The sequence below is a fragment of the Tachyglossus aculeatus genome, chromosome 2, assembly GCF_015852505.1.
Source record: "Tachyglossus aculeatus isolate mTacAcu1 chromosome 2, mTacAcu1.pri, whole genome shotgun sequence".
Taxonomy (NCBI): Eukaryota; Metazoa; Chordata; class Mammalia; order Monotremata; family Tachyglossidae; genus Tachyglossus; species Tachyglossus aculeatus.
Window position 1 is genome coordinate 135,181,428 of NC_052067.1, and position 16,367 is coordinate 135,197,794.

Consider the following 16,367-nt stretch of genomic DNA (forward strand, 5'->3'; position numbering starts at 1 on the left):
GTGACTGTGTCACCTCCTTAGTGTTCTATATGACGAGGAAGAGCTCATGTGAGTGTTTGAACAATGTGGCCTCTTCATGCTTGTAGGTCCAGGCAGATAGGCTATCTAGTCCAAGTCCAATTTTTAGTGACTCTGAATGTTGCAGTGACTTCCTCAATGGTTAGGATAAGGTCATGTCTTTACATGATGAACAGTTTTCTGTGTTTAAAGGGCCTTACCTTCAGTAGTAGAATTTTGACACAATCACTTTTTTATGGTATTTGTGAAGCACCTTTTAAGATTATCAAATTTAAAATGATAAGATTGGACACAATCCATGTACCATGTAGGACATGTGGGACAGGGAATGTGTCCAACCTGATTAACTTGCATCTACCCTAGTGCTTACAACAATGCTTGGCACATTGTAAGCACTTAACAAGCACTTAGTACAGTGCTCTGCACACAGTAATCGCTCAATAAATATGATTGAATGAATGAATAAGTACCATAATTATCATTGTTTTTATCTCATGGGGCTCACAGTCTTAAGCCCCATGATTTACAGGTGAGGAAACTGAGGCACAGAAGTTAAGTGACTTAGCCAAGGTCATACAGCAGCCAAGTGGCAGAGTGGGGATTAGAACCCAGGTTTTCTGACTTCTCTTTCGACTAGGCCATGCTGCTTTCCTACTTCCCCAAATAGCCCTCTCCACTTGTAGGGCAGGATCTTGTTGAGTTTGAGCATAATGTGGAGAGTGGGGCCAGATGAACCACTCGACTGACCCTTCCTCTCCTTTTCTGGCAGATCTTGAACACGAACAAGCTGGTGGGCGAGACCGATATAGAGTACCTGGAGGTGAGTGAACAGTGTCAACCCAGAGTGATCTAAAAGTGAGCAGACATCACCCCTTTCCAGCCCTTAGAAGTAGGGAGAGGATTGAGACAGGGAATGTTCCATTCCAGTCAGTCTTTCGTATTTATTGAGCGATTACTGTGTGCAGGGTAATGTACTAAGCACTTGGGAGAACACAATATAACAATATAGCAGACGCATTCCATGCCCACAATGATCTTACAGTCTGGGGGGGACAAACATTAAGATAAATAAATAAAGTTACAGCTATGTAGTTGTGACCCCTCTCAGGATTGCACCTGGAGAGTTTCAGGTATCCTACCAGTCTTGACTATGGGAGGGAGAGTCAAACAGAGGCAAACCAATTCCATTCCTAGCTTGGGTGAGTGGAAGGCAAGGTGCTACAAGTCAAAACTCACTTGAGCTGGCAGGAGAGACAAGCGAGAGAGTTGAGGGTGGAGACTCAAGTTTACTGCATGGAAGAAGGCAAAGGTAAACCACTTCCATATTTTTACCAAGAAAACTCTTTGGTACACTACTCGAATGATTGATTGCAGATGGAGGAGGGGAATTCTGGGAGAGATGGGTCCATGGAATTCCTATGACTTGACAGCATAAGACAAGACATAAGTGTTGTGGGAGTGGGAGAGGGGATCATCATCATCATCAATCGTATTTATTGAGCGCTTACTATGTGCAGAGCACTGTACTAAGCACTTGGGAAGTACAAATTGGCAACATATAGAGACAGTCCCTACCCAACAGTGGGCTCACAGTCTAAAAGGGGAAGACAGAGAACAAAACCAAACATACTAACAAAATAAAATGAATAGAATAGATATGTACAAGTAAAATAAATAAATAAATAGAGTAATAAATATGTACAAACATATATACATATATACAGGTGCTGTGGGGAAGGGAAGGAGGTAAGAAGGGGGGGATGGAGAGGGGGAGGAGGGGGAGAGGAAGGAAGGGGCTCAGTCTGGGAAGGCCTCCTGGAGGAGGTGAGCTCTCAATAGGGCCTTGAAGGGAGGAAGAGAGCTAGCTTGGCGGATGGGCAGAGGGAGGGCATTCCAGGCCTGGGGGATGACGTGGGCCGGGGGTCGATGGCGGGACAGGCGAGAACGAGGTACGGTGAGGAGATTAACAGCGGAGGAGCGGAGGGTGTGGGCTGGGCTGTAGAAGGAGAGAAGGGAGGTGAGGTAGGAGGGGGCGAGGTGATGGAGAGCCTTGAAGCCCAGGGTGAGGAGTTTCTGCCTGATGCGCAGATTGATTGGTAGCCACTGGAGATTTCTGAGGAGGGGAGTGATATGCCCAGAGCGTTTCTGGACAAAGATAATCTGGGCAGCAGCATGAAGTATGGATTGAAGTGGAGAGAGACATGAGGATGGGAGATCAGAGAGAAGGCTGATGCAGTAGTCCAGACGGGATAGGATGAGAGCTTGAATGAGCAGGGTAGCGGTATGGATGGAGAGGAAAGGGCGGATCTTGGCAATGTTGCGGAGCTGAGACTGGCAGGTTTTCGTGATGGCTTGGATGTGAGGGGTGAATGAGAGAGTGGAGTCGAGGATGACACCAAGGTTGCGGGCTTGTGAGACGGGAAGGATGGTAGTGCCGTCAACAGAGATGGGAAAGTCAGGGAGAGGGCAAGGTTTGGGAGGGAAAACAAGGAGTTCAGTCTTCGACATGTTGAGCTTTAGGTGGCGGGCAGACATCCAGATGGAGATGTCCTGAAGGCAGGAGGAGATGCGAGCCTGGAGGGAGGGGGAGAGAGCAGGGGCAGAGATGTAGATCTGGGTGTCATCAGCATAGAGATGATAGTTGAAGCCGTGGGAACGAATGAGGTCACCAAGGGAGTGCGTGTAGATCGAGAACAGAAGGGGACCAAGCACTGAACCTTGGGGAACCCCCACAGTAAGAGGATGGGAGGGGGAGGAGGAGCCTGCAAAGAGACTGAGAATGAACGACCGAATGATCAATAAAGATGAATAAAGAGAGCAAGTCAGGAAGATGCATAAGTCAGTGGAAGAAAAAGAGAGAGCTTAGACAGAGAAGGCCTCTTGGATAAGATGAGCCTTCAATAAGGTTTTGAAGTATGGTAGAGTAATTGCCTGTAAGAGGTGAGGAGGGAGTGCATTCCAGGCCAGGAGCAGGATGTGAGTGAGAAGTCAGCAGTGAGGAAACTGACTTCCGGGTGCCTATAATGTGTCCAGCCACATTCTGCCCTCAGACTTTGGATCATGGCAATTACAGACTACCCTTGTGAATGTTTGGTAAAATACCCAGTGGCTTGATGCATTCTGGCTTTTGGGGATGTCGCTAAAGGAAGCAGAATTTATGGATTCATCATCATCATCATCATCAATCGTATTTATTGAGCGCTTACTATGTGCAGAGCACTGTACTAAGCACTTGGGAAGTACAAATTGGCAACATATAGAGACAGTCCCTACCCAACAGTGGGCTCACAGTCTAAATGGGGGAGAGAGAGAACAAAACCAAACATACTAACAAAATTAAATAAATAGAATAAATATTTACAAATAAAATAAATAAATAAATAGAGTAATAAATATGTACAAACATATATACATATATACAGGTGCTGTGGGGAAGGGAAGGAGGTAAGATGGGGGGATGGAGAGGGGGAAAAGGGGGAGAGGAAGGAAGGGGCTCAGTCTGGGAAGGCCTCCTGGAGGAGGTGAGCTCTCAGCAGGGCCTTGAAGGGAGGAAGAGAGCTAGCTTGGCGGATGGGCAGAGGGAGGGCATTCCAGGCCCGGGGGATGACGTGGGCCGGGGGTCGATGGCGGGACAGGCGAGAGCGAGGTACGGTGAGGAGATCAGCGGTGGAGGAGCGGAGGGTGCGGACTGGGCTGTAGAAGGAGAGAAGGGAGGTGAGGTAGGAGGGGGTGAGGTGATGGAGAGCCTTGAAGCCCAGGGTGAGGAGTTTCTGCCTGATTGTCCTTCCACCTTCCCCCTCATCATCATTATCATTAGTATGTACTGAGCATCAACTGTGTTCAGAGTACTGCATTGAGCACTTCTTGGGAGCAGAGCATTATGATCTCTCCCCACAGAGACCTCTAATTCCTTAACAACTTCCACTTATCCCAGGCCATCATGTCCCTGCCCTCAAGGAGTCTACAATCCAGTGTGTGAAAGAGATACTAAAACAAATTACAGGTAGAGGAAAGCAAGTTCAAAGGTATTGTCCTAAGTACTGTCAGGGAAGAGATGTGGTGAATACTTAAGTACTTAGAGGGTGAGACTCAAGGTCATAGGTAACTCAGTGGAGAGGGAATTAGGGTGAGGCGGTAAGAGATTATTCAGAGAAGACCTCATGGAACATATGTGATTTTAATAGGACTTTAAAGATGGGAAAGTAGTGATGTGTTGGATGTGAAGGAGGAGTTCCAGAGATGAGGAAAGAAAGATATAAGAGTGAAGCACAGTGTGTAGGTTAGCATTAATCAACAAATCAAAAAAATGCTATTTATTCAGTGCTTACTTTCTGGCAAGCACTGTACTAGGTGCTTGGGAAAGTGCAATACACCCAGTGCTTAGTACAGTATTGGCACTTAATAAATACTATTATTATAATAATAAAGCATGGTGTAGTGGATAGAGCATGGGCCTGGGAGTTAGAAGGTCATGGGTTGTACTTCCGGCTCTACCACTTGTCTGCTGTGTGACCTTGGGCAAGTCACTTAACTTCTCTGTGCCTCAGTTACTTCATCAATTCATTCAATCATATCTATTGAGCACTTACTGTGTGCAGAGCACTGTACTAAGCTCTTGGGAAGTACAAGTTGGCAACATATAGAGATGGTCCCTACCCAACAGCGGACTCACAGTCTAGAAGGGGGAGACAGACAACAAAACAAAACATATTAACAAAATAAAATAAATAGAATATGTACAAATAAAATAGAGTAATAAATACTTACAAACATATATACATATATACAGGTGCTATAGGGAGGGGAAGGAGGTAAGGGGGGGGATGGGGAGGAGAAGGAAAAACAATGTTACTTCTACATTATAAGATAAGATAAGGTAATAAGATAAGTTACTTCTTACATAATAAGTTACTTCTTATGCAAAATGGGGAGTAATACTGTGAGCCCCACGTGGGACACGGACTGTGTCCAACCTGATTACCTTGTGTTTACCCCAGCGCTTAGAACAGTGCTTGGCACATAGTAAGTGCTTAACAAATACCATTATTATTATTATTATTACTATTATTAACCACGTAGGTAGACATAATCCCTCAGCATTTAACAAATACCATAATTATTATTATTATTATTAACAAAGTAGGTAGACATATCCCTGCCCATACAGAGCTTACAGTCTACAGTGGTAGACAGACATAAGTGCTGTGAGTCTGCGAGTCTGTGTTGAGCATCAGAGTGCTGTAAGTTGGATGCAAACCAGTGTAAAGGTGACACAGAAGGGAGGGCGGATAGGGGAAATGAAGGCTTAGTCAGATAAGGCCTCCTGGAGGAGATGTGATTTAGGAAGGGTTTTGAAGGAAGAGAGAGTGATGGATTGTCAGATTAATTCATTCAATCATATTTATTGAGCTCTTACTGTGTGCAGAAAACTGTACTAAGCACTTGGGAAGTGTAAGTTGGCAACATATAGAGACGGTCCCTACCCAACAACGGGCTCACAGTCTAGAAGGGGGAGACAGACAACAGAACAAAACAGTGGGGAGGGAATTCCAGACCTAAGAGAGGACATGGGCAAGGGATTGGTGGGAAGATTGATGAGATAGATGTACAGAGAGCAAGTTGGTTGTAGAGGAGCAAAGTGTACAGGCTGGGTTGTAGTGGGAGACAAATAAGGAGAAGTAACAGGGAGAGAGCTGACTGAATGCTTTAAAGCCGATGGTAAGGAAATTCTGCTTGATACAGGTAGGGATGGAGTAGCATTGGAAGTTTTTGAGGAGTGGGGAGTTGTGCACAGAATCCAATCAGTAGCTCTTTACAGAGGTCCTGCTAGGAAGTGGATAGAACTTGAACAGGAGGAAAGGATGGATCAGTGGAATATAATGGAGTAAGAATCAGGTGGACATAGACACTGAGCCCCCTGTGGGACAACCTGATCACCTTGTAACCTCCCCAGTGCTTAGAACAGTGCTTTGCACGTAGTAAGTGCTTAATAAATGCCATTATATTATTATTATTATTATTATCATTATTATTTAAAAGGTGAGCTGGTGAGAGTGGGAGGTTCTGGGTGTATTTTCAGCTCTTGACTAAATGTGATGATTCTCTTTCTTCCCTGTAGTTGTTTCTGGACCTTGCCAAGGAGCTGAGAAAAACTTTGGAGTGGCAGCCAATGCAGGTAAAATGTAACAATAATAATAATAATAATAATTGTTGTGTTTGTTAAGCACTTACTACGTGTCAGGCACTGGGGTGGATCCAAGCAAATGGGGTTGGACAGTCCCTGTCCCATGTGGGGCTCACAGTCTCAATCTCCATTTTACAGATGAGGTAACTGAAGCACAGGAAAGTTAAGTGGCTTGCCTAAGGTCACACAGCAGACAAGTGGCAGAGCCTGGATTTGGACCCATGACCTTCTGACTCCCAGACCCATGCTTTGTTCACTATGCCATTCTGCTTCCCACTCCATGCTCTCCCATTGTTGGAATTTACTAAGGGCTGAACCCAGATAGCATAGAGAAGCAGTGTGGTTCAGTGGAAAGAGCCCGGGCTTTAGAGTTAGAGGTCATGGGTTCAAATCCCGGCTCTGCCAATTGTCAGCTGTGTGACTTTGGATAAATCACTTAACTTCTCTGGGCCTCAGTTACCTCATCTAGAAAATGGGGATTAAGACTGTAAGCCTCCTGTGGGACAACCTGATCACCTTGAAACCTTCCCTGTGCTTAGAACAGTGCTTTGCACATAGTAAGCGCTTAATAAATGCCGTCATTATTATTATTCAATCAACCAATCAATCATATTTATTGAGCGCTTACTGTGTGTAGAGCACTCTACTAAGCGCTTGGGAAGTATAAGTTGGCAACATATAGAGACAGTCCCTATCCAACAGTGGGCTCACAGTCTAAAAGGGGGGAGACACAGAACAAAACCAAACATACTAACAAAATAAAATGAATAGAATAGATATGTACAAGTAAAATAAATAGAGTAATAAATATGTACAAACATATATACATATACACAGGTGCTGTGGGGAAGGGAAGGAGGTAAGATGGGGGGGATGGAGAGGGGGACAAGGGGGAGAGGAAGGAAGGGGCTCAGTCTGGGAAGGCCTCCTGGAGGAGGTGAGCTCTCAGTAGGGCCTTGAAGGGAGGAAGAGAGCTAGCTTGGCGGATGGGCAGAGGGAGGGCATTCCAGGCCCAGGGGATGACGTGGGCCGGGGGTCGATGGCGGGACGGGCGAGAACAAGGTATGGTGAGGAGATTAGCGGCAGAGGAGCGGAGGGTGCGGGGTGGGCTGGAGAAGGAGAGAAGGGAGGTGAGGTAGGTTATTATTAGTTGGTACTCATTACTAGCCGTCCTGCATCTCAGAGACTGGTCAAACACTATTGAGGCTCTACACAGTGACCTCTTCCTAATCACCTGACAAAAGCACATACCGCCCTCCCCATACCCTGGACCACCTCAATGGGTCTGCCTCTAAGCATGAGCTTTGCTAGTCTCTGGATTGGGTTCTTTGTGACTGGCTCCAGGGTTGGACTCAGACCTCTTTGTACCTGAATGGTCAGAGAACTTGGGCGCCTATAGAGCAAACCAAGATTAGTCATATTTAAAGGTCAGAGGGTCAAAATGGGCAGCTGGAAGCAGAGGGCTGGGTCCCTATAGCTAGAGCACAGGCCTGGGAGTCAGAAGGTCATGGGTTCTAATCCTGACTCTGCCACTTGTAGACTGTTTAACCATGGGCAAGTCACTTCACTTCTCTGTGCCTCAGTTACCTCATCTGTAAATGGAGATTGAGGTTGTGAGCCCCATGTAGGATAGGAACTGTGTCCAACCTGATTTGCTTATATCCACCCCAGCATTTAGTAGTGTCTGGCACATAGTAAGTGCTTAATAAATACTATAATTAGTAATTACTATTAGCTGGTTGAGTCCTCTTGTCTTCAGGGGATCCCAAATCCCATGCCAGGTGCTATCTGTGTCTTTCTGTTTCAGCATTTGGACATTCTGGTGAGGGATTGGTATGATGCTTCTCGGTGCTCGACTGCTGATGGGGAAGAATATCTGGAGAGGATCATCCAGGTAAGCCCTGAGCCCACTACTTAGCATTTGTTCATCCCAATCAAATCCTATGTATCAGGGTTTGGCTGTTAGCTGGCCAGTAAAACTGGGGTTAAATTGTGGAAGGACAACAGTTCCCTCCAGCTATGAATCCAACCTGATATAATAATAATGATAAATTGTGGTATTTGTTAATGATTACTATGTGTCAAGCATTGTTCTAAACACTGGGGTAAATATGTGGTAATCAGGTTGTCCCATATGGGGGTAACAGCCTTAGTCCCCATTTTACAGATGAGGTAACTGAGGCACAGAGAAGTTAAGTGGTAAGTGGTGGCGCTGGGATTAGAAGCCACATTCTCTGACTCCCAAACCCATGCTCTTTCCACTAAGCCATGCTGCTTCTCCTACTTGTTAAGTGCTTACTATTTGCCAGGCACTGTACTAATCGCTGGGGTGGTTACAAGCTAATTGGGTTGAACACAGTCCCTGCCCCGCCTAGGATTCTGAGACAGCTCCAGATCCTGTCAGCAACCTCACACACCACTGGTCTTGGGCTCACCATGTCCTGAGAGGTTATTCATTTTATCAACATCTGACTTGGACTCAGGCAGCAGTCATGTAGTCAGTTCAGAGCCAGGTTGCATCTGACCCACGGGCTGGATTACATCACTTAACGGGCCTGGGCTAGTTCACGGGCCATGTTTTCTCCATCTCAGTCCTATCAAGCATAATCTCCTCACTATGGGCTTCAAAGCTCTCCATCACCTTGCCCCCTCCTACCTCACCTACCTTCTCTCCTTCTACATTCCAGCCCACGCACTCCACTCCTCTGGTACTAACCTTCTCACTGTGCCTCCTGTTCGCCTGTCCCACCACTGACCCCTCTCCCACATCCTTTCTCTAGCCTGGAATGCCCTCCCTCCTCAAATCCACCAAACTAGCACACTTCTCCCCTTCAAAGCCCTACTGAAGGCCCACCTCTTCCAGGAGGCCTTCCCAGACTAAGCCCCTCTTTTTAATAATAATAATAACAATGGCATTTGTTAAGCACTTACTATGTGTGAAGCACTGTTCTAAGTGCTGGGGGAGGATACAAGGTGATCAGGTTGTCCCACGTGGGGCTCATAGTCTTCAAAGTCACACAGCAGACAAGTGGCGGAGCCGGGATTAGAACCCACAACCTCTGACTCCCAAGCCCGGGCTCTTTCCACTGAGCCACACAGGTTGGACGCAGTCCTTGTACCATGTGGGGCTCACAATCTCAATCCCCATTTTACAGATAAGGGAATGAGGTCCAGAGAAGTAAGTGACTTACCCAAGGTCACACAGCAGACATGTGGCAGAGCTGGGATTAGAACCCATGACCTTCTGACTTCTGAACCCAGGACTGTGCTCTAGCCACTACACCACGCTGCTTCTCATGTCCTTTTCCTTACTCATTCATTACTACAGGTAACCTTAATATCAAAGAGGGAAGGACTGGGTTTGATTGGGCCCTGAAAACCTGCTGCAGCATTCTGACATTCCCACATGATCCAACACCTATTGAGTGAGGAGTTTCAACTTCTTGTGTCACCAAATCTGACACTAAAGAGGCTGGCAAAAAGCGACCTGATCATAGTCCAACTCTGCCTTCACCAGCCCAGTCTTTACTGGATGAACTAGTGAAGGTGGCAGAAAATAGACCAAGGAAAGTTGGAACAGCATGAACCAGAAAGCCAGTCAATCAAATCAATCAATAAATCAATTGTATTTATTCAGCTGTGTGCAGAGCACTGCACTGAGCCCTTGGGGGAGTACACTATAACAGAGTTGGTAGACACACTCGCTGCCCACAGCAATCTTAGCAGCATGGCCTAGTGGCCAGAGCCTGGGCTTGGGAGTCAGAGATCATGGGTTCTAATCCTGAGTCTCCCACTTGTCAGCTGTGTGACCTTGGGCAAATCACTTGACTTCTCTGTGCCTCAGTTACCTCATCTGTAAAATGGGGATTGAGAAAGTGAGCCCCAGGTGGGACAGGGATTTTGTCCAACCTCATTACCTTGTATGTATCCCAGTGCTTAGAACAGTTCCTGGCACATAGAAAGTGCTTAGCAAATACCGTAATCATCATTATTATTATCATTAGTATTAGTAACACACATAATAGTAGTAGTAGTAGGAATAGTTGAATTTGAATTTATTTAGTGCCCACTTGATGTATTGTACTTTACTAAATGCTTGGGAAGTAGAGATTAACAAAAGGACATAGTGCTTGCTAGCAAGGAATTTACACTGTCGTGAATGTTCATATTGATACGTTTTCTGCTATGGCATTGCTTTCTTCATACAGAAAATTCAGACGAATTCCAAGTTCCCAGATATTCTGGAGACTCTGAAGTCAAGTGTGTCCTGCCACCTGCTGCCAAGTCCAGGGCTCCAAATTCCTCGCAGCCAGCAAGGGACACTTAAGGGTGAGTCATTCATTCATTCAATTGTATTTATTGAGCGCTTACTGTGTGCAGAGCACTGTACTAAGCGCTTGGGAAGTACAAGTTGGCAACATATAGAGACGGTCCCTACCCAACAGTGGGCTCACAGTCTAGAAGGGGGAGACAGAGAACAAAACAAAACATATTAACAAAATAAAATAAATAGAATAAACATGTACAAATAAAATAGAGTAATAAATACATACAAACATATATACATATATACAGGTGCTGTGGGGAGGGGAAGGAGGTAAGGCGGGGGGGATGGGGAGGGGGAGGAGAGGAAGAGGAAGGAGGGAGCTCAGTCTGGGAAGGCCTCCTGGAGGAGGAGGCCTCCTGGAGGAGGATGATTCCAATTGGACTTTTTTGGTGGACTAGGGTATCCAGATCTGACCTTGGACAAATTTATTCAGTTCATAGATTCAACATATATACATGATATTATCCCAGCTACATTGCGTTTGATGTTCATTTGTTTTATGCTACTGGCTAAGCGCTTACTATGTGACAAACACAGTTTTAAGCGCTGGGGTAAGTACAAGTCAATTAGGTCAGACAGTCAATTCATTCATTCAATCGTATTTATTGAGCACTTCCTGTGTGCAGAGCACTGTACTAAGCGTTTGGGAAGTACAAGTTGGCAACATATAGAGACAGTCCCTACCCAACAACAGGCTCACAGTCTAGAAGGGGGAGACAGACAACAAAACAAAACACATAAACAAAATAAAATAAATAGAATAGTAAATATGTGCAAGTAAAATAGAGTAATAAATCTGTACAAACATATTTACAGGTGCTGTGGAGAGGTGAAGGAGGTAGGGCGGGGGGATGGGGAGTGGGAGAGGAAGGAGGGGGCTCAGTCTGGGAAGGCCTCCTGGAGGAGATGAGCTCTCAGTAGGGCTTTGAAGGGAGGAAGAGAGCTAGCTTGGCAGATGTGTGGAGGGAGGGCATTCCAGGCCAGGGGGAGGATGTGGGCCCGGGGGTCAACGGCGGGACAGGTGAGAACGAGGCACAGTGAGGAGATTAGCAGCGGCAGAGGAGCAGAGGGTGTGGGCTGGGCTGGAGAAGGAAAGAAGGGAGGTGAGGTAGGAGGGGGCGAGGTGATGGAGAGCTTCGAAGCTTAGAGTGAGGAGTTTTTGCCTGATGCGTAGGTTGACTGGTAGCCACAGGAGATTTTTGAGGAGGGGAGGGTAACATGCCCAGAACGTTTCTGCACAGAGATGATCCAGGCAGCAGTGTGAAGTATAGACTGAAATGGGGAGAGACAGGAGGATGGGAGATCAGAGAGGAGGCTGATGCAGTAATCATCATCATCATCATCATCAATTGTATTTATTGAGTGCTTACTATGTGCAGAGCACTGTACTAAGCGCTTGGGAAGTACAAATTGGCAACATATAGAGACAGTCCCTACCCAACAGTGGGCTCACAGTCTAGAAACGCTGTCCCTCATGCAAGTTCACAGTCTTTAGTGGGAGAGAGAACAGGTATTGAATTTCTATTTTACAGTAGAGGAAACTGAGGCACATTGAAGTTAAGTGACTTGCCCAAGGTCATACAGCTAGCCATTGACAGAGTCAAGATTAGAATCCAGATCCTCTAGACTCCCAGGCCTGTGCTCTTTCCACTAGGCCACATTGCTTCCATTCTCACCAGGTGGCATAACTCCCCCAGGGGTGGAAGAGAGACTGTAGAAGGGTTCTCCCCCTGGGTATTCTGGTCTGTATTCAGAGCAGCTGAGCCGCCTTAATATTACCTGACTCTTGGGGTGCTTTGATACGATTTCCAGAAATTTGGGAGAATCCACCAAAACTGGGACTGCCATGGGGAAAGTGGGAACCTTGTTCACCCATATACAATAGAGGCAAGTAATCCCAGTGCTGCAGGGTTTGTACATTGAGAGAAACTCAAGCCAGCATGGAAAAGGCGGGGTGAGGAAAGGAAGAAATTGGTTTCATGATGGTTTGACATATTTTGCTCTATGAAAAGTTAATGAAACAATTCTTCAAGAGGATCCCGTTAAGTAGTGCTTTACAGACTCACCTGATTGGGTTTCTGCAAACTTCATAATAATAATAATTACGGTGTTTGTTAAGCACTTACTATGTGCCAAGCACTGTTCTTAGTGCTGGGGTAGATACAAGGTAGGTTGTCCCACGTGGGGCTCACAGTCTTAATCCCCATTTTACAGATGAGGTAACTGAGGCCCAGAGAAGTGAAGTGACTTGCCCAAGTGGCAGAGTTGAGATTAGAACCCATGACCTTCTGACTCCCAGGCCCGAGCTCTATCCACTAAGCCACAAGGTTGCCAGATTTTCTGAGCATGGGGACGATGCTAGGGAAGAGGAGGAGGGACTTTGAGCTGAAAGTTCCACGATGCAATCGAGACCAACCCAGGGTCCCAGACAGAAGAAGGTCTCTTCACGCTGCCTTTCGCAGCAGTCCGACAGCCAGATCAGGGAAAAGTAGAGGAAATGGTCTGAGAGCCTGAAGGAAGAGCTTCGCTCTGAAAATAAGATGGAGGTGGAGAAATAGGGAGTGGGGGCAGGCAGGTGGGGAAGAGAATTTACAGATACTCAAATTATGCTCTTCTTTCATTTGAAAGTATTTGGGAATTAATAGGAAGCTGCCTCCTTTCAACTCTTTGACCTCTCTCAGAAGCATGAGTCAGTCAATCATCAGTTTGTGCTGAACACCGATCCAGGTGCTGGAGAAGATGACTGCAAATTGGAACATCTTACTTAAATAGTATGATTTAAAGTTGTCCTTTTTTCAGATCTATTTATTATAAGGACCATCCATTACCATGCCTGACTTTGATTTGCATTTTAAGCCAACTCTAGCTTCTACACATAGTTGTCCTCTTTAAGCATTTAATAGTCACCCTATTCTGAACACTTAAGTGCACACCTGTAATTTAGTTTAATATCTGTCTCCCCCTTTAGACAAACTGGAGTTGGCAGTCATGTTCTACTTCACTTTTCAGGGTGCTGGATAAGCCAGAAGAAAGACGTGCCGGGGGGAGGGAGCTTATGAGAGCAGAGCTAACTCCGATCCACCTCAGGGGAGGGGGAAGTGCCCTAGTTGGGGTCCAGCCTTGCCCTGGGTGGGGAGCACCAAGAAGCCTGTGGATGGGATCAGCCCCAGCCCCCATTTCAACCTCCCATTCCCAGGCCCCCATCTTTCCTTTCTGCTTCTCCTCCCCTGACTGAAATTCAAACAGAGTACACTGGCAACAGCAGGAGAGTTGGTGGTGGTGGTCGTAGTGGGGGGGGTGTTACCTCAAGGGGAGGGGGTTTGATGCGCCACTACACTGGGAGGTAGAGATAGCGGGAAAATAATAATAATAATAGTAGTATTTTTAAAGTGCTTACTACATGCCAGGCACTGTACTAAGCACTGGGGTTGGGTACAAGCAAATCGGATTGGACATAACCCCTGTCCCACATGGGGCTCACAGTCTTAATTCCCACTTTACAGATGAGGTAACAGGCACAGAGAAGTTGTGACTTGCCCAAGGTCACACAGTAGACAAGTGGCGGAGCCGGGATTAGAACCCAGGTCCCTCTTACTCCCAGGCACATGCTCTATCACTAGACCATGCTGCTTCTAATCAGACAAAAAAACCCTGATCTAAACTTGTGCACTCTATTGTCTCCCACCCCTCCTTCAATTCTCTTCAGCGGCCTGCTGAAAGTTTTAGGGTCACTCGTATCAATCCAATAAATCAGTGGTATTTAAAGGGCACTTTCCTTGTCACTGGGCACTCCCAAATACTTGGAAATTGAGGCACAAACTGATTATTTGACTTGACTCATCTTGCAACTGGAGCAAGCAAGGCTGTAAATTCTCCAGGGAGCGGGGAGCAGACAAGAAGGTGGGCACTAGGGATTGTACTATATGATTGAGGGTGGAGGTAGGGGGAACAGAGTGAGGCAGTGCCATATAGGAGAGTAACTCAACCCCTTTGCCTCAAGGTAAATAGAATTGACCGGACACCCAGACATCCTCTGAAACCAACACGATGGACATGCAAAAATCGCACCTCTGTCAGAGGCACTGGAGAAATTCACTCTAAAATGCTGGGGACCAGCATTCTCTATTAGTAATATCATACTTGTTCTGTTTTCAGAGATGGATCCTGAGTTTAGAGACAACTTAAAACTATATGTAAATTTCCTCCATAATTCAGCTGGACAATATGCAAAAAAAAATATGAGGGAACACTTTGTGGAAAAGATTAAGGTAAGATATGCTCATTCATTTACTAATTCAACCATATTCATTGAGCGCTTACTGTGTGTAAAGTACTTTACTGTCTCACTGCCCTTAATAAAAATCCTCCCTTGACCCCACAACTGCCTCCAGTTATTGCCTTATCTCCCTCGTACCATTCCTTTTCAAATTCCTTGAATGCGTCATCTACACCTGCTGCTTCCACTTCCTCTCCTCAAATTCTCTCCTTGACCAACCTCCCATCTGGCTTCTGCCCTCTTCACTTCTTCAAAACAACACTCTCAAAGGTAGCCAATGACCTTCTTCTCAAATCCAATGGCCTCTACTCCATCATAATCCTCCTCAATCTCTCAGATGTCATCAACCCTGTATACCACTCCCTTTCTCCTGAAAACATTATCTAACCATGGCTTCACTGACACTGTCCTGTCCTGGTCCTCCTATATCTCTGGCTGTTCATTTTTTTAAATGATATTTGTTAAGTGCTTACTCTATGCACACACAAGCACTGTTCTAAGCACTGGAGTAGGTACAAAGTAATCAGGTTGGATACAGCCCATGTCCCACATGGGGCTCACCAACTTAATTCCCATTTTACAGATGAGGTAACAGACATAGAACTGTTAAGTGATTTGCCTATTCATTCTCAGCTTCTTTCATGTGCTCCTCTTCTGCTTCACACCCCCTAACTGTGGGAATCCCTCAAGGTTCAATTCTGGGTCCCCTTCTAATGTCCATCTACACCTACTCCCTTGGAGAACTCATTTGCTTCTATGGCTTCCATAGCTTCAATTACCACCTAGAGGTGAGAAACTCCCAAAGCTACATCTCCATCCCTGATTTTTCTCCTTTTCTGAAGTCTCAGTTTTACTTCTGTCTTTAGGACATCTCTATCTGTAGTGCCCATGGACACCTCAAAATTAATATGTTAAAAACATAACTCTTCATCTTCCCACCCAAGCCCTGTCTTTTCCATGACTTTCCCTTTATTGTAGACAGCATGACCACCCTCTCTATCTCATAAACCCCTAACTTTGGCATCATTCTTGACTTATCCCTCCCATTCAATCCACATATTCAATCTGTCCAGTACTTAGAACAGTGCTTTGCACATAGTAAGCACTTAATAAATGCCATCATTATTATCTGTCACAAAATCTTATCAGTTCAACTTCGCAACATCTCTGGATTCTTCCCTTTCCTCTCCATCTAAACTGCTATCACAATAATCCAAGCACTTATCCTATCCTGCCTTGATTATTGCATCAGCCTACTTGCTGATCTCCCTCCCTCTTATCTCATAATAATAACAATTATGATATTTGTTAAGCACCTACTCTGTGCCAAGCACTGTTCTAAGTGCTGGGATAGATATAGGGTTATCAGGTTGTCCCACATGGGGCTCACATTTTTAATCCCGATTTTACAGATGAAGTAACTGAAGCACAGAGAAGTTAAGTGATTTGCCCAAGGTCACACAGCAGACAAGTGGTGGAGCAGGGACTACAACCCATTTCCTGTGATTCCCAAGCCCATGCACTTTCCAATAAGCCAAACTGCTTCTTAATCCCACTTCAGT

General features: G+C 45.8%; 1 protein-coding gene across 1 annotated transcript in view; it reads left to right on the forward strand.

The window, feature by feature from the left end:
- Positions 1-16,367, forward strand: part of LOC119942865 (RING finger protein 112-like) — a 48,550-nt gene that overhangs the window by 19,745 nt on the left and 12,438 nt on the right. The window contains exons 5-9 of the mRNA XM_038763887.1: positions 788-838; positions 6,137-6,193; positions 8,010-8,096; positions 10,411-10,531; positions 14,685-14,797. Coding sequence (XP_038619815.1) covers positions 788-838; positions 6,137-6,193; positions 8,010-8,096; positions 10,411-10,531; positions 14,685-14,797 — 429 coding nt within the window. The remainder of the gene's footprint in view (positions 1-787; positions 839-6,136; positions 6,194-8,009; positions 8,097-10,410; positions 10,532-14,684; positions 14,798-16,367) is intronic.